The 23,259-nt window shown below is 36.4% G+C and overlaps 1 protein-coding gene across 1 annotated transcript in view; it reads left to right on the top strand.

The window, feature by feature from the left end:
• The first annotated feature begins 49 nt into the window (after positions 1 to 49).
• The window catches only part of NCAPG (non-SMC condensin I complex, subunit G), a 27,678-nt gene continuing 4,468 nt past the window's right edge, over positions 50 to 23,259 (top strand). The window contains exons 1-17 of the mRNA XM_010014395.1: positions 50 to 157; positions 727 to 936; positions 1,731 to 1,959; positions 3,391 to 3,536; positions 4,436 to 4,520; positions 6,388 to 6,580; positions 8,907 to 9,056; positions 11,383 to 11,523; positions 12,499 to 12,622; positions 13,986 to 14,075; positions 14,217 to 14,396; positions 14,858 to 14,968; positions 17,547 to 17,666; positions 19,190 to 19,426; positions 19,752 to 19,933; positions 22,324 to 22,498; positions 22,883 to 23,044. Of these exons, the coding sequence (XP_010012697.1) occupies positions 50 to 157; positions 727 to 936; positions 1,731 to 1,959; positions 3,391 to 3,536; positions 4,436 to 4,520; positions 6,388 to 6,580; positions 8,907 to 9,056; positions 11,383 to 11,523; positions 12,499 to 12,622; positions 13,986 to 14,075; positions 14,217 to 14,396; positions 14,858 to 14,968; positions 17,547 to 17,666; positions 19,190 to 19,426; positions 19,752 to 19,933; positions 22,324 to 22,498; positions 22,883 to 23,044 (2,643 nt within the window). The remainder of the gene's footprint in view (positions 158 to 726; positions 937 to 1,730; positions 1,960 to 3,390; positions 3,537 to 4,435; positions 4,521 to 6,387; positions 6,581 to 8,906; positions 9,057 to 11,382; positions 11,524 to 12,498; positions 12,623 to 13,985; positions 14,076 to 14,216; positions 14,397 to 14,857; positions 14,969 to 17,546; positions 17,667 to 19,189; positions 19,427 to 19,751; positions 19,934 to 22,323; positions 22,499 to 22,882; positions 23,045 to 23,259) is intronic.

Genomic DNA, 23,259 nt, shown 5'->3' on the forward strand with positions numbered 1-23,259 from the left:
ATCTCGGAGCAGGGGAGTCGTTCCGTGACCGTCCCCCTTCTCTGCAGCCATGAGAGCAAAAAAGAAGCTGCAAATCAAAGAAGCCTTTCAGCTAGCCCAGAAGCCTCACCAGAACCGCGCGAAGCTTGTTATGGCTTTGAAGAGTACCTATGACCAGGTACGCTTGGCCTCGGGCCGGGGCCCCGCCGCGCTGGGGGCAGAGCGAGGGCGCTCAGCAGCGGCCCTGCCTTTGCATCAGAGGGTGGGGGTCCTCTTCGGCCCTGGTCACCCGAAAACAAGTGTTGAGGCCACTGTGAAGACCTCTGCGACTTAAAAGGAAAAAACAAACAAACCTCCCAAACAACAAAACCCCAACAAACCACGCGCTAAGCTGCTGTACACAGTTATCTGCTGCGAGCATGGTGTAAGAACAGCTCACGGCAGGTATCAGTGGTGTTGCTGGAAGGAGGTTGGATACCCGAGAAGTAGGGTGACACAGGATAATAATGGATGAGGGTTTCGATTGCCGTTCTGAAACCTGTCAGCACTCCACGATGCAGCCCAGCGGCCAAGACATATGCCCGCTGTGGAGTTAAAGCTAAATATTCAGTGAAGAGTGCACAACAGTGGGTGTGCTTTAATGGCTTTGAACATTTAAAAGGAAGCTGTCAATTTTTCTGTGGTACTGTTTTTGAAAGATGAACCAGGTAGTTATGTTTTGGTGTGGCTTGGCTTTTTATTTTTCAGTTGGGAGATAAGGAAGATTTTCATGAAAAATTCATTCACTTCCTTAAGTATGCTATGATAATCTACAGACGGGAACCTGCAGTGGAACAAGTGATCGATTTTGTGGCTAGATTTGTTACTTCATTTTGTCAAATGGAGAAAGAGGATGGTAGTGAGGCGGGAGAAGAGGATAATTTACTTCTGAATTATGTGTTTAACTTTCTGCTCGAGGTACAGTAACACATTATTAAATCTTTAACACAACAAATAGCTCATGCGGTGAGGAAAACTTGCTGGTGCTATACTTGCAAACTGCAGCTTAAAAGTGAAAGCAAGGCAAAGCTAGTGTTTTATGAGTAACATCACACCCCCTGCAACAACTGGCTTTGAAAAGTTAGGCCCGTGAGAAATTATGAACTGTTCTCTTATTTGTCTGCCAGATGTTTCGTTATAGGCTTTACTGTAGGTGCACTTACAAGTGTGAATTGTGGAACTGTCTTGGAAATTACACTGTTTCATTAAGTAAAAATTATTGCAAGATTTCATACAAGTGTGCTTGGCATATGTATTGTTTCTGCATATTGCCACTCATATAAAAAGATCAACAGTTCCAATAACACGAAAACACAAGTATAATTAAATTTTCTTATATTATTGATCAGGTCAAGATGACTAGTCATTGTTGCTATTGTTTTTTGGTTTTCCTTCTGAGGTATTATGGAGACAGTGGTAAGTTAGCTAATATAGTCTACATTGGGTGATAAGCATGTTTCTTGCTTTGTGAAGGCATTTCTAATAATTTAAAATGTCCCTGGTCTAGGTGATGGGCCATAGTTGTTTTCCAGTTCTGTGACTTTTTAATTGTATTAAAAATGAACTTAAATAGGAAAAGCATTTGAAATAGAGGTGCATGTTTTATGTACTGTATAGAATATCAATGACTTACATGTGCATGTTAATAGCCTCAAGTTAAAAATGAGAAAAGTGTGATGATAAGAATACTTTTTTTTTTTCCTTTCCCCAAGTCTCACAATGCGAACAGCCACGCAGTTCGGTTTCGAACATGTCAGCTTGTTAATAAGATTTTGGGAAATATGCCAGAGAATGCCCAGATTGATGATGATTTATTTGATAAAATTAATGAAGCTATGCTGGTTAGACTTAAAGATAAATTTTCAAATGTGAGAATTCAAGCTGTTTTGGCCTTGTCAAGACTTCAAGATCCTAAGGATGAAAACTGTCCTGTTGTTAATAGTAAGTAGTATTGTTTGTTTTCCTGTTTTTAAACAGATTTGTTGATTTTCATTACTTTGAAACATTTTTAAACCTTTTTTTAAGCATTTAGTAAACAAATCTTAGAGGGTGTTCTAATAATTCATAAACTGTGGAGCTCTTTGCTAGAGGAGGTTGTAGATGCATGAGTTATGTTTGTTCAAGGGGAAAAGACAGAACTGCTTGAAGGACAGATCCACTGGGGATTAAATGACAGACAATTGATATTGGGTTCAGCCTATTCCATGAGCTGAATATAGCTGAAGGATGGTGAGAATAATGACATGTTGTGAACTGGAGATATGACTCGTGCTTGCTCAGTTCTTACCCTCTAAGAACCCTTTTGTACTATTAATTGAATTGAATTTGCACAAAAACACTTAGAGAAGTAGCAGTGATAATGGAAAAAATAATTTTGTCTCACATTATGCCTGTCTGCCCCAGGAGAGGCAAGCTGGTTACTGACATTGCTGACCTATGATTTTTGCATGTACCCCCTCCCTGCCCAGTCTCATTTTATTCATGGATCGCTTTAAGAGATCAGCATCTCTGGAACCCAGGGTTCCTAATGCTGTCTTTGTGCCTTAGTGGGTTTCTTTGTGTATGGTGTGATTCTTAACCGAGCCTCTACTTCCATTGCCTTAAGGTAGAGAAGTAAGTTTGTACCAGCACAGCTGTTATGTAAATTGTGCATGATTGAACTTTACATACTATCTTTTGCAGTTAGTTGTTTTAAGTGTTAAGGTACCTCCTTTGAAATTATATTTTTCTAAGTTTTCGCTTGTAAGTTGCTTATTTAGGAGCATGAAAATTTCGTAGTTAATAATCATCTCACAGAGCAAGAAGGTGAATTCAAGTATTCTCTGATTAATTTTTTGTTGTTGCTTTTAATTTTGAAGAATGGTCAAGAATATAGAAAAAGCATTACACGAGAGATTTGCTATTTGAATTTTGGTAGGCTTAATGGAGATTGCAGATTTCCATTTGTAGGAAAATTTGAGAATCCATCTCAAAGGTAACAAGGATGTATAGCCAGTGAAAAGAGGTGCTAAGGAGTCAACATTTGGAAGGTTTGTGGCTTTTTTCCCCACTTAATGACAAAGAGGTAATATATAAGCAGGATCTAGAGCAGCAAGTTTTGGAGTTATTAACTGTAGATCCTACTTACGATTGCAAATATTATATTTGTAGTTGAATTTCATTTGAGATGATAGCTCAGCATGTAATTGCCATAAATCTTAGGATTGTAACCCTAAACTGTTCCCTGAATTTGTATGAGCTGTGCAGAGGAGGGGTTTTAATAACAGCTGCATTTTTGGGGTGGTTTTTTTTTTTTTTTTTTTTTTAGTATTTTCTGTTTTTCTATAGTGTTTCAAACTAATGAAAACATTATTGTGACTCTTTTACTTTCAGTTTACAACACATTGCTTGAAAATGATTCAAATTCAGAAGTGAGGCGTGCAGTGCTCTCCTGTATTGCTCCATCAGCAAGGACCTTGCCAAAAATCGTAAGCCGCACCATGGATGTAAAGGAAGCTGTCAGGAAGCTGGCGTATGAGGTAAAGTGGATCACTTAATATTCATTTCAAAGACTGACTTAGGAAAAAGACTTTAAATCTTTTCACTGGTTAAACACTAAGAACTGCTAAATTATTTTCACTTCCTAGAATTTTGAGGGGAGTGATTTATATTCCCCACACACCCCCCTCAAGCTCTCAAGTTAAAACCTCTGAACTCAACTACGGAACTTGCTTGATAGAAATTACTGTTGTGATAGTACTTGGCTCTTCAGGATCAGACAACAGATTGTATATATCATTTATACTTTTGCTATTTCCTATCTATGCGTTTTGTGATGTTTGTGGAGCAAATTTTCTTCTTTGTTATTTCATAATAGATAAGTAAAGTTGGGATCACAGCAATACTAGTGTAAAGAAAAAATTGCATAGTTTTGGTATTCTAATTTTGAGAAGTATCAACCTTTACTATGTTTACTGCTAGAGGTAAGGATAAGAAGGGTGCTGCCACGTACATTTCTAGTGCAGGCATCTTAGGCAAGATCTTCAAACAAATTATTCAATCTTTTCACACAGAACCATCTTCTGCTCTTTCTTAAATTCTGTTTTTTAACTGAATCCTTGTGTTAGTAGGCTTTAAGTACATACTTCAGGCATTTCATTGCAGGTATTCGTTGCTCTTGGAGCTTTAAAGAGAGAGAATAGTTTTCATATCCAGGTGCCACATTCAGTTAGTGCTGCTGAGTTTCTGAGCTGTTTTATTTTACGTTTTCTTCCATGCACAAGTATCTGCTCATTAATGTATTGGTACAGTGTTGATGGTATCAGTATTACAGGCTTTTATTGACTTAAGCTTTCTGTGCATGGGTAAAACATAGTTAATGAATTCAGTTGTTATCATTTGTAAAATGTATTTAATGTCTTTTTTTTTTTTTATTAAGGTTTTGGCAGAAAAAGTTCATATGAGAGCTCTGTCAATAGCACAGAGAGTAAAATTGTTGCAACAAGGACTTAATGACAGATCTGGTAAGAGATCATCTTTCTCAACATTTTAATACAGATGTTTGAGAGAATACTTTCTGATGTTTTAGGAGTGATTTATATGGAAGCTGTGGTGGAAATTATAAAGAGCTCAGAGGGAGCCATGAGGTACAACGAAACATTTAAGCACAAGAAATTCTGCTTGCTGCTTTGGTTTTCTAGTCCCCTTATAGTGTATAAACCAGAAAAGGATTTCACTTTCAAAAAACTTCAAAGCCACTGAGCTCTAAAATAGGACCAAATGCTGGTAAAATTAAAAAGCAACAATATAAATAAACACAGAAGTAGAAACATGTAGTTATTTAATTCAGTGTATTTTGAAACATGTTTCATTACCGCTATTTCTGTAACTAATACATATATTAAAGAATTGAAATGCAAACATCAATATCAGTTTGATAATTGTTTGAAAATGTTTCCTATGTGCTTTCAGAGAGAAATCTTCTAAGCTGATTGTTTTTCATTTGACTAGCTTGAATATTTTCTTGATGACTTTTTGATTGACCTTCATTTCATCATGAAGCAGTTTTATTCTTTTTGATGTCTTTTGTAGTGTATCACTTTATCTAAAGAGCAATTCAGAACGTACCTATAATTGTGTGCGTTGTTGCCAAAAGATCAAAAGATCACATGCATCCAAGTGAGATAGTTTTGGCCTCCCTCATAGAACATGGCTTTTATTTGCAACAATAGCAGTTATAGACATGAATTTCCCAATTAAAGCTGCCTGTTTTACTAAATGCTACTGTATTATCCACAGAAATAGTTTATAAAGTCTGTACTAAGCCCTGGTGACTTTTACTCTGAGAATTTTCCTTGCTTAGTGATGGGCTGCTTGTGAACAGTGAGAAATATGACCTATGTGGATATTCACTTTGAGAACAAAAGTACTGTATTCACTGGTAACTGCAGCTCTTATAGATGTGTCATGTATGCATATGTTTTTATTGATATATATTTCTTTTTGGCTAGTTGGGGTTCATGTTAGTGTGTACTTGATAGAAAAGGAACAGAGGATCATCACCGAAGTGCCTTCTATAGAACTATACTTAAAAAGAAGTCTTCCTTCTGTATAAGTTTTAAATAGCATTTTTCCCCACCTGCCCTGAATTGTTCTATAGTAGTCTAATGAAGTTTGTCAGGTTTTGTTTTTGAAGTCCAGCACTAAAAAACCCAAGTTCTGAATTACTCTTTCTTATTGGTATACTGGTTTGCAGTTTGACCTTACTAGCTGTTACTTGTCTGCTGGCTGGCTGCCCACCTTCCCCACTCCTTCAGCCTAAATAGTACTCTGCTGATCCAGAAACTATTTGTTCATTGTGGCAATGGAGAAAAGGGACTCTTTACGTAAATTTCAGAATCCAGTGGAATAGTTGAATTAACACAAGAATTCTGTGTAGCAGTTCAGGCTAAAGGTTTGTACAGTAGTATTCTGCCTCTGAAAGTGGCCAGTTCTAAATGCCTGAAATATATACAATCATGCTTCCCCAGAAATTTCCTTCACCTACAAGAGTTCATGGTCTGTAGATATTCTGGGTTGAGGTGCTGTCTTCTGTCTTAATCAAGAGGTCATTTTTGTTTGGTTTGTTTTGGTGGATTTTTTTTTCCTTTTGGGGTTAGGGAAATATGTTGCGTCAAAAATGTAGTAGTGCTCCATAGGTAGTTCTTGTTTAATTGTTGTTTTTGGGGGTTTGTTGTTTGAGGGGTTTTTTTTCCTTCTTAAGATGATGTTAAGTTCAAGAGTATAATTACTTCTTCCCATAAAGCCTTCCATAGAAAAAGTGTTTGTGAAAGTATGTTGGAAATTTGGTATTTTTTTGACCTTTAGCATTTTATATTCCTGTATTATTAGATGCTGTTAAGGAGGTAATAAAAAAGAAGCTACTTCAAGCCTGGTTACAAATGACTGAGGGGGATGTTTTGGAATTGCTTCATCGACTGGATGTGGAAAACTGCCCAGAAGTGGCTACCCCAGTACTAAATGCTATGTTTTCGTTATCTCCACTTAATAACTTTGTTTATAACTGTAAAAACCTTGACAGCAGGTATGCAGATCACTTTTCATTTCTAAAAGCTGAATGTTTTGTATAAGAATATTAAATTGAGGGTTATACCTAAATGGAGAACAGGGTAACTATTACCTGTGATAAAAGACTGATATTCTGGCGTAAGCCACGATGTCCCCTCAGTGTTTGTGTTCTTAAGTGTTTTGGATATACTTTTCTATTTTTTTTATTAATTTTTTTTTTATAAAGATCTGTGTTCAGCAGCTGAAAAAGACTGTGCCAGATAAGCAAGGGGAAAAAGTGAGAAAAAGTCTTTGACTTCTTGTTTCCTGGACACTCCAAAAATCTCAATTTTAGGATTTCAGAGGAGGCAGTAAATTAATCAACTAAACAAGCTTTTTGAGTAACAACTTAGTCTAATTTATTTTGTTTCCTGTATAGTCTGTACAGCTTACAATAAAGGCAATGTTTCAGGTTACCCCCACAACTGTGATTTCCTCTTTTTAACCTGTGTTACCCAGAAGCTCCCTTTCTTCCATTCCTCCTCCCTCTCAGTAATGCTTGTGATCTTTCTCACACATTTTCTAGTCCTCTTTGGCTTCCCTCTGTCTTTTTAGCTGAGCTAGAGGCAGCACAATGTGGGGCTGGTTCAGTTATTCATGAACTATTTGGAGAACCAATCAGAATGGAATTACTGGACTTGTATTTCTGCCTTCTTTTGAAGGTGTTTTACTCATATTAGCAGAGCTTACCAGAAGCTGGCATCTTAGAGGCTTCTTGGCCTCTGTTAATGTTTGATAGAATTTGACTAAGTGAGTTCCTAAAATATGAACAAGATGATGTGATGAATATTAAGGTCTGAAAAGCTGAAGAGGATAAGAAAAGAAGAAATCAGAACTTGTAGAAAATTGCTCAAGAAGGCAAAAAGGTGTGAGAAGAAATGACTCGAGTTAATTGAGGCAACCGGAGTGAAATGATTATTAACAGTGGTAGGAGTCTAATCTTGGGTGATAAACTCAAATGACAAATGTCACTGATTTTAAAAAGTGATAACAAAATCTTATTCTTTGTTCTTGGGGAAAAATGTATAATGTCATTATATGAAGAGTTTTGCATTCTAGTGGTAGCTTATGTCAGGTGTTTTGAAATCAGTTGATGCTACATGCATTGCACTCAAAAGCTATAGCTGTGGACCTGACTAGCTTTAAAAAGCATCAATAATTTCTTAGAGCCTCTGGAAATGTGCCAAAATCTTAAGAGGTTGAAAGGAAAAATTTATCTAGCTATGGACTTGTCAGTCTGACTTTGGTCCTGCACATAATGAGGCTTCCATTCTCAAAGACTGGGCTAACTGAGATTAGTAGATCTTTTAGACTAATGACATTGAGAAGTGAGTGAAATCATTCAGCTTGAAATGAGCTTATTTGATTTATGGAGAATATTAGGCTTGTTCTTGTATGATGCTTCTGACTAAAGCTTGAGTGATGCACTATCAGTATGAGAAATCAGACTTCAAAAACATTTATGTTTGTCAAATTTCTTTTTAATTTAAGGCTTGTCAGATTAACAGGAACCCATCAAATGGTCAATTTTCATCTATGTGCTACAGATTTTTTTTTTTAATTTATTTTTTCTTTTAGTATCTGATGGACCTCCAAGAAAACCAAAATTGTTATTGATGGTTTGCAAGTAAAATCGGATTCAAGGGAGTGAAAGTACCACTGACAGTGATAGTCTGTTTTTTCTGGTTTGAGGTAGAATTAATGCACAACTTACCATTCTGCTCCTGAAACAAAGATTATGTGCCCTGCTTGGCATGGAAAAGACTGATTATAAAAACGAGTGCGGGTCCTATGGCTAGTAAACAGAGGGTGAACTCAGAGAAATACTGACAAGCAGTTCTATTACTTTTTGCTTCTGACATGCTATGGTTGCTATGGGAATATTATGGGAAGGTCTTGTATTAACAGAAGAAAAAAATCATAAGCAGAAGCTGAAAAATAATTTAATGCAGTTGCATATTAATACAGTTCAGACTTGTACAGTGATAACAGTGTTGCACAGAGTAAAAGTACTTGGGGTGGTTGCACTAAGAAGTCTGAAGAGCTGAGCAGAATCTGCAAAGTGGTATGAACAGCCTTGATTTACAGTACTGAGAAGTGCAATGTAGTGAGAGGCTTGGGGAGCTCTGCGTCCTCGCTCAAGACAGAGGAAGCTATTTTTGTCAGTCTTTTAAGTATTTCTGTGGAGAATACCTTTTACAGGATTTTATTTTAATCTTGTGAAATAATCTATTTCTCTGCATTTGTTGTCTTTGATCCTCTTTTATTTATCTCTCTGAATTTATTTATTTACTTTTGTTTAGAAAACTGATTCCACTGGAAGACTTAACAGCTGAGAATGTGTTATATTGGAGATGTCTTTGTGAATATTTAAAATCAAAAGGTGAAGAAGGTGAAGTTTTACTAGAACAGATGTTGCCAGAACCAGCTATATATGCAGATTATTTACTAAGGTACACTGCATTTACAAATAAATCTCTTGCCACTAAAATAGTTTTTTTTTTTTTGAAGTAGAGAATATTTCTTTTGTTCAATTGTTCACATTTCCTCCAAAGCCAAAGTTGTGCTTGAACACTGCTTTTTTTTATTTTTAATTTTTTAATTTTTTTTAAGACTTTTAAAAAATATTTGGAAATATTTATTTATATTAAAGAAAAACTGTCAAATGCTAATTTGTAACATAAAAGCAATTTTTTGAATGTCTTTTTGCATGAATTATCAGCAAGATGGGCTGCTAGATCAATAGCATCTAATCCTTTACCATTTAAGATAACAGAATACTTGCTCTCTAATAGGCAGCTACCCTTTGTCTAAGTTACTGTGTAGGTTCCTGTGTGTTTGCAAAGAGCTTGCAGGCAGAGGTTTTGAGAGCTTGCAGAAACTGATACTTTTTTCATTGTTGTAATTTGTGAAAATAAAGTAGAATTTGGCTGCTGTCCTCAAGAGAAGTGTTTCTGAAACTGAAAGTTCATTCACTTCTTTCTCCTGCTTGTGCTTCCCAAAACCTATGTTTAAAGGCTGCTAAATGAGCCAATTACAGAACATTTAATCAGGTAATGTGGGGGTGTGTGTGAGAATGTTTTGTGAAGTCAAACTTCTTATAAAAGTGAAAGTAATTTTTTTTTTTTTTTTTTTTTGTCTCTGTGGGATACTTTAGTCTTTATATAAAATCTGAACAGAATTTAGGTTTGTGAGCATGGAGACTGCTGAGAAGTCTTAACTGAGGTATTGTACTTGCAAAACATAGAATGAAGCTTCCTGAAACAATTATAAATCAGACCTGCAGAAAAATGCTTTGTTTTGATAGGTGTTTCAATTTAAAATACGCATATTCTTTTCTCACTTCAGTGGCTGTAGCATATATACCAGTAGTACTTAGAGTAATAATTGCTACTTTTCGATGTGGAATGTGCTAGGATGTTTCATAAAAGCTTAATAACTGAAAAATCTGTGCTTCCCTGATTTGGAATGTGGATCCAGTCTAGTGGGTGTAAATTTATTCATTCAAAATTAAATTAAAAGTCCATAAAACAGTTGTTCTCAAAAAACAAATGTTGGTTGTTTTTTTTTTTTTTCCATCCAGTCTTACTCAAAATACTTTCAATTATCTTTCCCTTCAACAACAGGCTGAGTTAGGATGAATTAAGTTTGCTAGTACTTGTTTGTAGTACCAACTGTTAAACTCTTCATTGTGCCAGCAGTTGTTTTGGGTAAGATTTGCAGTTGTACAATTGAAGTCTTTATTGGTACTGTGAGACTATCTTTTAGGAGGAGCAAGAAGCTGCAAGTCATTGATACAAAAGAACAGATGCAGGATTGTGAGCTTCATTTAGATATTTCACTGTTATCTGGTGCAGGTAACATTATCGTTAAATGAGCAAAAACAGCTGCCTATTTTATAATTTCAGCTGTTCTGAAATAGCAGCTACATGCCAAGATTTTGTCCTAATTTTGAAGAAATTTTTAAAATTTCTTCAAAATTTAATGACCTGTTGCTGAAAAGTATCTGCAAAGCTGTGGTAAAAGGGAGCATCTTTGTCACAGCTCATGCCAGTATTTGAATTGTATATATTGCATTATATTCAATATTGAATTCTGTACTTGGTATGTTTATCTCCAGGTTTTCTGGAGAACATGAATGCTCTCATTGATAGATAAAAGTTTGATAAAGGAACAATGATTCCAGAAAAATAACAAAATGGAACCAAGTGATTATGCTTCCCATGCTATGTGTCTGAGTATCTGACAACAGATTGTTCTGTGCTGGCACACATGATCAGACAAAACATTTAAAACTCTTGGATGATTTTCTTGTATTTAGTCTCGTAGGCACTATAACATTCCTGAGCATGTAGAAGAATACGTAGTGCCTAAATATGCAGAAAAATACCAGTTGTATGTATTAACAAAGGTACATGTATATGCTTAGTCCTAAGACACTGCCTTTATGCAGGGGTGCAGAACTGAAATCACACGTACAAGCATAACTTGTCATTTTCTTACTGTTTTGCATTTTCAAAGAAACGACTTTCTTAAATGAAGTGCAGTATTTTGAAACTGTACATCATTTGGGATAAATAAGTTTCTGGAACTAATAATCTATGAAAAGGAGAACACAAACATTGATTTTTTAAGGTTTGTAACTAAGATAACCACTTGTTTATACAGGACAAGAAAGTGGTGTCTGGTTTTTGTTGTTTGTTTGTTTGTTTGGGTTTTTTTCCTTTTAACTTTCCAACAATGATTCAGAATGTAATTATATCTTCTATTTGGATGCAGTTACCTTCAAAATATGCCAGTTCTTACTGAAGAACAAAGAGAAGACTTTGCTTGTTTTGAAAACCTGATGACAAAAGAATTTATAGGCCAGCAACTGATTCTTATCATAGGCTGCATGGATACCACAGAAGAGGGAGGAAGGTAAACTTAAGTGTAAGATCTGTGTTAATAGGCTTATGGCACTCATGCCTGTGGAGAGGTATAGAGTCTCTGTTGGGAAAATAACCTGATCAAACAGACAAAATCTAGTTCTAATGCTGGCTAAAAATAAAAGGCACAGTCTCTGTAATGGAATTGTTCCCAAAAGTGTGCCAAATGTTGTCTGCTTACTGTTATGGAAAAAAGAGTTTTTAATGCAGATACAACATTGTTTGGGGAGAACAAATTCAGTTGTTTTCATAATCTTGAGATTATGAAGTTACATGTCTGTTCATTTGGAATACAGTATATAAAAACCAAAAAGAGATCAATGGATTACTTCTCAGCAGATGACTTGCAGTAAGTAGCCTGTGTGTTTGTTTTTAAGTGCAGTCTGCTAAGGCCTAAAAGGTTACAGATGTTTTAGATGCGAAGCTGAATTGAACTGTGCTAACTGAGTCATTCCTATAATTTGAACACCCTTTGATGTGAAGTAATAAGAGAGAATAACTTTGGAAGTTCATACCATCACAGGCACTTTATGAAAAACGGCAGTTTACGGTAGGACAAACACAGCAATTATTTCAAACTCTCAATGGAACGCATTGTATGTGTGCCAGACTGGCAGGAGAGTTGAACTTGTAATCTTTTTTTAGTTTCCAGCTAGATAATTTCTATGAAAGCATTCCATAGTATTGATACTCTGGCTCTTTTCTGCTGGTAGGACCTTTCATTGGACAGTAGTGACACCTGATTAAAAAGTTCAGCATTTTCTAGTTAAGAGAAATCAGGTAAAATCAGGAAAAGACAAACACTGCTAAGTTAGAAAATATATTCAGCAGTTGATATAGCTATAGAGAAGTTTCTTTTATAAGGTGTTATAAAGTCATCACACCGACACAAAGTGGGTAAATATTCTTACATTTTCAGTGTTCTTGAATAAGCAAACATAGTTCGTTTATTTACTCTTTAATGCAGAAAGCATCTGTTAGTTACTTTACAAAGGATTCTCATTCTACCTGCGACTTCAACAGCCCTTATATCTCCACTTACGGAGACATTGCTCAGTATTGTTAAGGATGATGACAGAAGGATTCAAATTGTAAGTAATTTTAAAGGCTTATTGTTTTCTAGGCTTTGCCTCCCTTGTATATCAAGTAGCCTTTATGAATGAAGCATTGTAACAGAAATATTAGGAGTTAAAATACTTTTGGTTTGGAAAAACATTTAGTTGGTGGTGTTGTCATATGTCATATCTCTCCCCCCCCCCTTTTTTTCTCATAGCTGCATTTTGTGGTTGTCTAAAGATCTTTATCATTAGATATTTGGCTGGTGGTGTAAATGTAATCCTCAAATTAGGAAAGTTTTACACTTTGACAGCCTGTTTCAGAATCCTTGATCATAGTAGATCCAAACAGTTTTGACTGGAACATTCAAAGTGACGGTAACATATATTTCCAGATTTCAAATTTCTCTTCCCTCCTTTTAACTGAGATAGGTACTAAAAACCTGTATAAGAAAAATATTTTAGTAAAAGTAGAGTCTTTATATGCAGCCTAATTATTTAAACTTGACTACTGAAAAATAGACCCTCAGTTTTGCTCAAATGTTTTAAATGAACCCTGGACTGAAGGACAGAGATCACTTTTGGAAAGCCTCAATCCAGTGGGAGAACTGAGGACAAGAGGTTTGTTACATGATTGCAATGGCAGAACTGTGGTAATCTGTGCATTAGATAGTACAATAGTAATAGTAAATGTGCACATTTCTATTATTCTAGAGAAATACACTGGTTCAATACATTCCATTAGTTTGGTGCAACTTGAGAGGAAGTTAAACTGTGGTGATCTGATAGAAGAGTTAAGGCTATTCTGTTTCATTCAGTTTTCAGTTTTCCTCATGTTTCATCTTGTTTTTCATTAACATAATGGGTCTGACTTTAAAGAAAACCCATAACCAATTGCAAAACTCTCAGCCTAGCTCTGCTTCTAGTTCTATGCATGTATTTGGCTTGAAATTAAATTGCTTATGACGCTTCTTGCACATCATGTGATGGTTTATAGACCTTTAAATGATAGAGTCCTTAGCTGTATTTTGATTGCAGTAGTAACAGGTGAAAAACCTTACTCTTGTTACCAGTAACTCTTTAAAACACGTGTTCAGATCTGGAGGAGATGGGTGCCTGTGAACTGTTGGCATAGAAACTGCTTAACTTGTTTGTGGATATAGAGTCTTCTGTTTTCTTGCTTACCTAGCTAAATGGTAGAAAGCACTGCATTTCAATGGTTAGACTGCGTATTGTCAAATTGAGGATTTGCTTGCAGTGAATTAGCTGTTAAGGGAAACTGCACAGATGTTTAATACTTTTTCGGATGGATGGTATTTTAGATCGGGAAAAGTTAAAAGCTTAGTATCTGACATCTGAGCTGAAGTCAACGGCATTAATATACTGTTTGTAACAATAGATTGCAGAAATGGTATCAGAAGTTCGTGAGCCGATTGTTACAGTCGAGCAGCCTGTTGATGTTACTGAAATAAGAAAACGAGAGCTTAAGGTAAGCAGATTGTAGCTAACAAGAAAAGATATTTTTTGAAGCATAATCCCTCTAGTAAGACTTTTATGTAGTAGCGTAATATTGGCTAACACCACAAAGATCATAGTATTATATTAATTTTCTTTTTACTTTGTATTTCAGTTGGCTGAAATAAAAGTGAAACTTTTTGAGGCAAAAGCAGCTTTGGAAGAGTGCATTACTCTGCAGGATTTCAATAAAGCATCAGTGTTAAAAGAGAAAATAACCGAGTTGGAACACGTTAAAAAGGATCTGATTAAAGAAGTAGAGCAACCCGAAATTAAAGAAATGTGTGCGGAGAAGGTCTCTTCCTTTCCTGTATACCAAAATGCTGGTTATGTTTTGATGTTTATTCCTAGTTTTAAAAGCAAGTGTAGTTTGGCCTTGTATCATCTAAATTTTTTAAATTGAAAATGAACATTTATGGTATTAGTGTTCATCTTCTGCTTATATCAGAAGTTGATGGTATGCTCTAGCATAAAAACGGTTTGCACTTAAACTGCTCTTTTGTCCTTGAGTAACTAAAGAATTCCTAAATGGCCTGTTTTTTATTGCTTTTAACTAACTGAAAACATAAGCTTGAATCTCTTTTCATCATAGTTTATAGAAAGATTTTTATTAATATTCTTGCACAAAAAATATGTAGTGGACAAGGAAATGCTTGTTTGGGTAGAGAAAAATTATAATTAGTGTCCCCATTCTCCTTATCACAGTCACCATTTGTATTAGTAATGTGTTTTTTCTTTTCTCTGGCCCACGTGAAGGATGATCCTGAAACACTGTTGAAGTGTCTGAAGATGTGTTATGAGCTTCTGAAGATTATATCCTTTTCTAAAGGAATTAGTCCAACCATTAATGAAATCATCGAATCTCTGGTATGTAGGAATAAATATTGTTTACATTATAATAAAAACAGATAGATCATAGCTGACCCTTAGGTGCTGGCAGGATGGCTTGTGATTATTTCACAATCACTTTGCTGTATCTGTAGTTCTCTGTTTGGTGCTTTTAAGCCTTCCCAGATCCTAGTGTCTTGGAGGTGCTGTCCTGAGCTCCTATGCCAAATCTGGCTGTGGCAGAGAGATACTAAAATCAAACAAGAATATGGCAAGTATTTAACTAATGTATGACAGTGTTTGACAGTGCTGAGTTACACTGTGCCGAGTGTGGTGCTGAGGCATCTGCTTACCACAATTGGTGGTACTTTAATTACTTGGATTTTTTTATCAGCCAAAGTGATAAGAGTTATAATAGAGAACTTTCATGGTTTTATTTTCTTGTTTTTCACCTAGTCAAAAGCTTTTCATCTAAGAAAGACTGGAACTCATATACACCTTTTTTGGTTTTTTTTTTTTTTCATCCCTTCCATGTGCAAGGAAAGATGTTTGGGGGAACAAAATACTTCTGTATTGAAAAGTCAGGCAGTGCCATTATAAACCTCTTACAGTCAACAAGATATACTTCTTAGTTTTCAGGGTGAAGAGAATGGATTTTAAGAAGAACACTTCTAAATGTCACAGATTTTTAACTGTACTGACTGCAAACAAAATGGAGAAAAGTCATATGCCATTCTATGAATGGTGCACCCCCCTCTGAATACTCTGTGCAGTTCCTGTCCCATCTGTCTAGAATTAGAAATGGTCAAGAGAAGGGCAGCAAGGAAAAGTATGGACTGGCTTCTGTATGAAGAATGACTAAATAGGTTACTTATTTGTAACCTGGAGAAGAGTGGACTTACAGGCAGGGTCTGAGAGAGGGTAGAAGTCGTAACACGTGAGTGTTATTGGAGAAAGTGAATAAGGATCTGTTGATCACCCCATAAAGCTAGCAACTAGCCAGCTCAAAACAAATGAAATGAGTTCATTCTTCGCATAGTATGTAATCTGTGGAATTTCAAGAACAAAAAATACCATAGAATGATTAGGTAGCTAGGAATGGTCTCCCAGCTCTGGTATCTCTCAGCTGCAAATCACTGGGACTTTGACAAGAATTCTTGGAAAATATCTACTTAGTCTGTTCATGTAATGCTTGATAGGAATTTGGGTTTGATCTTCTTTACTAACAAGACAATGGGCCAGCTGACCTGACTCAGTGTGGGCATTCTTAGAATTCAAACTGCAAAGAAAATTGCAATGCCAATTTGGATTACCTTAAATGTAATGGAACCAGACCTGATCTATTTCAGATGTATAGAAGTATTCTTAAAATCCTAACTAGTGTTGATGCCACAGAAACTCCCAGAAACCTTTTATTTTTTATTAGGTCTCTTTTTAATTTTCACATTTGTTTATTCCACTTTTTTTCTCTCCAGGATTGTGCTTTTGTATTGTACCTGCTAGATGTTCACATGTTACATTGGGGATTTGAGATATCTTATTTGTTGCTGTCTAAACTTGAACGCTTTAGTAAATGCAAAAATATAAAGTGATGCCATTGTAGTGTTCACCCTATATTTAGCGTGGTTTTTTACCATTGTCTTCTCAAAACTATTGCACATACATGTGTCCTGGGTCAGCAGTAGCACTCATTTTTCTCCTTCTTAGTGGCTGGTACAGTGCTGTGTTTTTGACTTCAGTCTGAGAACAACGCTGATAACACCAGTGTTCTTAGTTGTTGCTAACAACTAAGTAATGTTTACTCCGATCAAGGACTTTTCAGTCTCATGCTCTGCCAGGGAGGAGGGGAAGCCGGGAGGAAGCAGAGACAGGACGCCTGACCCAAACTGGCCAAAGGGGTATTCCATACCACAGCACGTCATGCCCAGTATAGAAACTGGGGGGAGTTACCGGAAGGCCCAGATTGCAGCTCGGGTCGGGCTGGGTATTGATCGGGCTGAGTGGTGAGCGGTTGTGTCCTCTCCCCTTGTTATTTCCCTTATCATTATTACTGATGGTAGCAGTAGTGGTTTGTATTATACCTTAGTTACTGGACTGCTCTTATCTCAACCCTTGGGAGTTGCATTCCTCCAATTCTCCTCCCCATCCCTCCTGGAGCAGGGGGAGGAAAAAGGTGGGAGAGTGAGCGAGCAGCTGTGTGGTTCCAAGTTACCAGCTGGGCTTAAACCACGACAACATGGAAGAGGTGTCTGTATTTTGCAACTTATGTCTCTCTTCAAGAATGCCAATGCCTTTTATGAAGAAACATGTAGGTTTGTTGTATATCTTGGTGGCTTTTCTTTATCCCCCAATAAGCAGTCAACTTAATTTTACTTGAAAACAAATTTGTATTAAAAACAAACACGAAGAAAAACTCATGTGATTTTTGCCATTTTATTGCTGATTTCAAACACCATACTTAATCTACTTCTAGTTATAGCCAAGTAAACACAAGTAGTTACCACTTTCTCATCCTGTATCAAATGAATTTTTGTTTTCAGGGTAAACACATTTTAGTAGTCAGGTTTTTTTATTTCAATTTATGTATTTTAACTATAAAGTCTATTTCTGTTTCCAGATACTTCCTGGCATAACTAATGTCCATCCAGCTGTGAGAAATATGGCAGTTCTGTGTTTGGGGTGCTGTGCCCTTCAGAAGAAAGAGTTTGCCCGACAACAGCTTGCATTGCTGTTACAGGTAAAACATCCGATGGGAAGTAGAACAATGGTCTGTGCAACTTAGTAAATAAAACTAGTCTTGTATCTATAATGAGCTATTCTGCATAGTTACATTATTTGAGAATCAGTATTATTGATTTCCTAAGGATCTGAGTCTGGAGAGTGTGATTCCATGCAGATTTTCCTGATGTCTAACACTATTCAAGCTGATACTGTATCTTGGTTCGTGGCATGCCTTTCTTCTGTAAGGTCACTTCTTGTCTTAAAAGTTTGTAGGAATCCTTTGTTAGGTATCACTTTCTCCTCTAGATCTGGGTGAAGTCATTCATACATTTATGTTATTACAACAAGAATACTACAGCTGGTCTTTTCTGTAAGCCTTCCTGCCTTGACAAACCAGACTAAAAATGTGACTGTGATTGTTTTTACATTTCTGTTGATCCTGCCCTCTTGGGTGTCAGATTTTAATTTCTGGATTATTAATTTTGTATGTATTAAGAAAGAATTGTTAAGTAGAGGAAAAAGCAGTATTACAAACCAACAAAAGATAGCATGGCCAAATGTCTATGGATATGGAACATTCTGAATGCCACAATACCCCTATCTCCTCACCTTTGTGGTAAATGTTCTGATGCTGAGCTGATTATACAAAAGGTGACACAGTTGTTAACTTTTCAGTTATAATTTGACAGAAATGTAGGTGACTATCGTGCTTAGAGTGTGTTACATTCTCAAGAGGTCTGACAGCAGGTGTTGAGATGATAATGCTCAGCTCAGACAAGATCATAGATCTGTCAGTAACCACAGTAGGAGAACTTTGGTTTTCTAAAAATTTAGCATACAGTATTGTTCTTAATTTGCCTTTGAGTGTGTCTCATCAAAAATCGCTTTGTTTGGGGAGGATTTCAGTTGTTTTAGCAACTTTAGACGTAAGCAATTAATATTTATAGTTATTAAACCCCATATTCTTGGTGCAGGCTGCCATCAAAAGCAGGGTATTGGGCTAAACAGATCAAGGATCTCTAGGCTAACCCATGATGTATTGTTTTATTTGAATGTTAATTTGAACTATGATGCATGTAGTAACCTATGCAACTTTGACTTTTATAACTTTTGCTCCCTGCTTCCTTTACATACTGCTTATTTTTATTAAGCTGTACAGTATTTCAGAGCAGGGATTGTCTTATGTCTTTTTTTCTGTGGTGCCTATCATTATGGAGCTACTTTAGGTAAATAGATTTTCTGTTTGTCCAGTGTCTGCTTAGAAGCTGAACAATAATTCACTCTGTGAGTGAAATTCAATTGATTTTATGTAAATGGAAATTGCATAGATGACTCGATGATAAATTATTTCCCAGACTGTATTATAAATTCAGGTTTAAACTCGTATCACACCTTCTTAAAGTTTGAAATTTGTCCCAGGTACTTTAAAAAGTTTCCCAAATCAAACGATCTTATTAAAGCAAAAAATCTTCTTGTTCTTAATGTTAACATTAGTGGTCTACTCTTAGATGATGTATGTATTTTCCGTATTAAACCCAGGTTTTACAAGTAGATAATCTGAAGGTAAAGCTCAGTGCTTTAAAGGCAATCTTTGATCAACTAATGCTGTTTGGGATTGAGCCATTTAAAGCCAGAAGAGGCAATGACTCTCAAAGCAGAGATGCACACACTAGAACTGAAAGTTGTGAGGAAGAAAGTGAAAAAACAGAGGAGGAGGAAGAGACTACTATGGTTCACAACCTCCTGCAGCTTCTTTCTGGTTTCTTAGACAGTGAGGTAAGAAATACCATCAAATTTGCCTTAATTTTGCTTCAAAATGACTTTTGCAGAAAGCTTACCATCCCACTAGGTTGCATGTGAACATTACATGATGTGTAATTGAAATTAATAGTCTAATGTTAGAATAGTTGTAGAAAATGACCACGCCTTTGTCACTGATACAGACTAATGTTACTCTTGAGCTAGCTTTGAATTCTGTGCAGGTGCAAATACGTGAATGTAGAGAATTGATTGGCAAAATAGGATGTAGACTATTACCATAAAGTATTAGTGCAACGGGCTGTGATTTGTGTGGTATGTGTGTGATCAGTTCTTTCTTCAGTTTCCAGAACTTAGGACAGAAGCTGCAGAAGGCATAGCCAAGCTGATGTTCTCTGGGAGGCTGATCAGTGCCAAGCTCCTTTCTCGCCTTGTTTTGTTGTGGTATAATCCTGTGACTGAAGAAGACACTCAGCTTAGACACTGTCTAGGAGTTTTCTTCCCTTTATTTGCTTATGCAAATAGGTATGGCCTTTGTAAATGGTTATGTGAAAATACACATTGGTCTGGGAGCTTTAGGAACCTTTTGCCATCTTGCACAAGTAGGAATTGCACAAATGTAAGTTAGATCTTAAAGGTCTAGTTCAGACTCCTATGCATGTTACTTTTGAGAGTAGATAATCTCAGCCTCTGACTCTTCAGAAGACTTCATTAATTCCCCTGTGGCCTTCCACTTTTTTTTTTTTCCCCTTTCCTAAGCCTATAATTGAAATTATTCTTCAAGACACCAAATACAAGATTAATTAAAAAGATGTGCATTACCTGTAGTGCTCAACAGCATAACTAAGTAGACTTTGAAGTGCCACAAAAAAGTAGCTAGCAAGAGGAATGCTTCAAAAGAAAATTATCAGTACCCAGCAGATATCAAAGCTGGTTGGTTGTGGTTTGGGGTCTGGTTTTGTTTTGTTCCTTTTTTTTTACCACAGAATACTCCAATCCAAATTCATGGCAGATTCAAAATGTACTGTTTATTTTGGTAGTGGGCAAAGGAAGTCACTTATGTAAGGGGATAGGAGCTTAAATAGTAATTCTCATCCCCTTTCACTTGCTCAAAGAAATAGAATGTTCAACTTACTTTTCAATTGCTGCTAGTAGTTTTAGCCAGTCTGAACTAGCTGAGATTTTACCTGTTTTTTATGGTTAAGATTTAGTTTAGGCTTAATATATATTACCATATCTATTTGTCAAAAAATTCAATTTTTTGTGGCCCATAAATTGCCACATTAAGAGGAGCAGGTCAAAGGGGAGAGGGGAAAAATCCCAAACAAATAGTTTTTGCTGTTGTCAGAGAAAAACTAATTTCATATGCTTCCAGTGTCGCTGTTATTGAGTAATGAATTTAAGCTTTTAACATTGATAATCTTTTGCCTGTGAATGTCTTCTGACCCTGTGAATGTTTAAGAAAAAATTTGCTTTAAGCAAAACTTCAGAAAATCAGTGGAGAAAAATATCCTAAATCTTAGTCTGGCTCGTTGGGTTGGAATCTGTTTAGTTAGGAAACACCAGTAGTTTTCTGTCTCAAAACATTATCTTCATCCTGGGTCACAGATGCTTCATTTTCAGAGGCCTCATGAAGTGCCTTTGCTTACCAGTACTGTATTTCTAGAAGAGAATTATTAACGACTGTATGTAATTCAGAACTGTCTGCAAAGCTGCCACTCAGCTCAAGTAATGAATGAGATCTGACTGAGGTTCATACCTTATTTTGGACCTGATCTCTCCCCAGATTCCATTTGTTTTCTGGGTGCTGCTCTGTTGACCTCCCATCTGGTCACATCTATAATCATGACGTTTACTTTTTGAGTTTAAGTATTTGAACTCTGGGAGGAAAAAAATGTTGCTGCTGATTTCTATAAATACTCTCTCGTGTCAGTCGGGTGGCGCACTGATAACAGGGAGAGGATCCTGTGACCAGCAAACAATTCTCATTCATGGAATGTTTTCTAAACAGTTATGAACTCTCATGGCCTGAGAGGAGAAAGTTCTACTAGAAGTTTTTTGTAATTTGCAGGCAATAATATGAATGATAGTTCAGTTATGCTTGAGCTACTTCAGCCTTAAGGCTGCTGAAGGGAAGCATTTCCATTCTTTCTTGCCCCAGCTTTAGTGCTCAAAAAGGTCTTTTGGTCACCTCCTTTGGCTCAGTAATCCGCCAGCAAACAATCTGCTTTTTTGAAATTATTTACTTTCTTTTCTTCCGGAAGCTATTTGGGTTCAAACAGGAGGTTAACAAGTGTCAGAAACAAAAAAGGCTTCACTTCCCTAACTTGTGCCTTGCACTTTTTGATGTCTTAACTTTTAACTTGTTTTGATCTGGCTTGTGGAACTACATACAACTCGCTGCAGAACCAAGTGCAACATGATTTTTAGGCTTGCTTGGCAGGAGTTCTTAAGTCTTCTGAGAAAAGAAAGCACAAATATTTCTTCCAAAAATCTTGTTAACCACTGCATTTTTTTGCCAGGCTTCCTTGATTTCTTACACAATGAAAAGTTTCCCCAAAGAAAAATACCAGAAAGGAGGAATGAGCAGAAGGCAGACTAATCTAAATAAAAGATTTAGAAAAATCTATTTCTGTCCTTTAAGAGTGTGTATATATCAGGTTTTCAGTAGTAAGGATGAACTTTCAAACTGTTCAGAGGCAGAAAGTGTTACTTGAAACTTACTTGAAATACCATGTGCTAAATTGGTTTTGTGAAGCAGTTCTGATCTCGATCCTGCTGGCTGTCTACCAAGCTTGGCTGCTCCCACATTGCTTTGACTGATATATTGTAATGGGTCTGTGAACTTTCATCGCAGAAGAGAAAACTTAGGGGTGAATTAAGATTTAATTTTGTCGTCTTATATATTGAAACAGGTCTAACCAGGAATGCTTTGAAGAAGCTTATCTTCCAACTCTGCAAACACTGTTAAATGCTCCTGCAACTTCACCTTTGGCTGAAATAGATATCAGTAATGTTTCTGAACTGTTAGTGGACCTGACCAGACCAAGTGGACTGAAACATCAGTCTAAAAAGTCTCAGGACTATGAGGTACAGTGTGTTAAACTGGAGGAAAACAGTATTTGTGGCTAGAGATTAAGAACTCATCCCTTCACTTCCAGCTAGCTGACTGGGCCTTTCTGAGATTCCTAGCATCAGCAACTGGATTAAATGAGTGATGGTTCAGGTAATGAAATCTTTTAGCTTGACCTTACCCCAACCCCCATCCTTGATTTTCTGTCACTCTTACAATTAAAAGAGGCTTGTAGGAACTTGCACCATGGCTAACTGTCTATATTGGGAAAAGTGGAAAAATCACTTGGTGTTTATTCTGTAAGATCAGCCATTAGCAGCTTACATCTGAATGATCACATTGCTGTCTTTTGTAAATAGTTCCCAGCAAAATGTCTGATACTTAATTTCTTTCCTTTACAGGACTTAACAGTGCATGATAATTTAGCAGTGAAAATTTGCAATGAAATCTTGAGGGACCCAATGGCACCAGATGTTCGTATTTATGCAAGAGCTTTAAATTCACTGGAACTCAGCAGTTCTTCCACAGAGAATCTTCTGGTTCTGATCAATGAGATTCTAGAGGTAGTACATAAATAGCATGGTTCTTTAATCACTAACCATCCAATATTCTGATGCACTTGAAAGCAAAGAGCCTTTTGCTTACTATGACAATGTGACTGGAATTTCTCTTTAACCAGTCTTTGAAAATCACTTTTTGATGCGTCGTTTCCAGAAATCTGAGCTCATGTCACTGTATGATTTACAGATTTCAGCCACCATAGATAGTAAAATCAGCA

This window comes from Nestor notabilis, unplaced genomic scaffold (assembly GCF_000696875.1).
Source record: "Nestor notabilis isolate BGI_N333 unplaced genomic scaffold, ASM69687v1 scaffold2960, whole genome shotgun sequence".
In the NCBI taxonomy this organism is placed as follows: Eukaryota; Metazoa; Chordata; class Aves; order Psittaciformes; family Psittacidae; genus Nestor; species Nestor notabilis.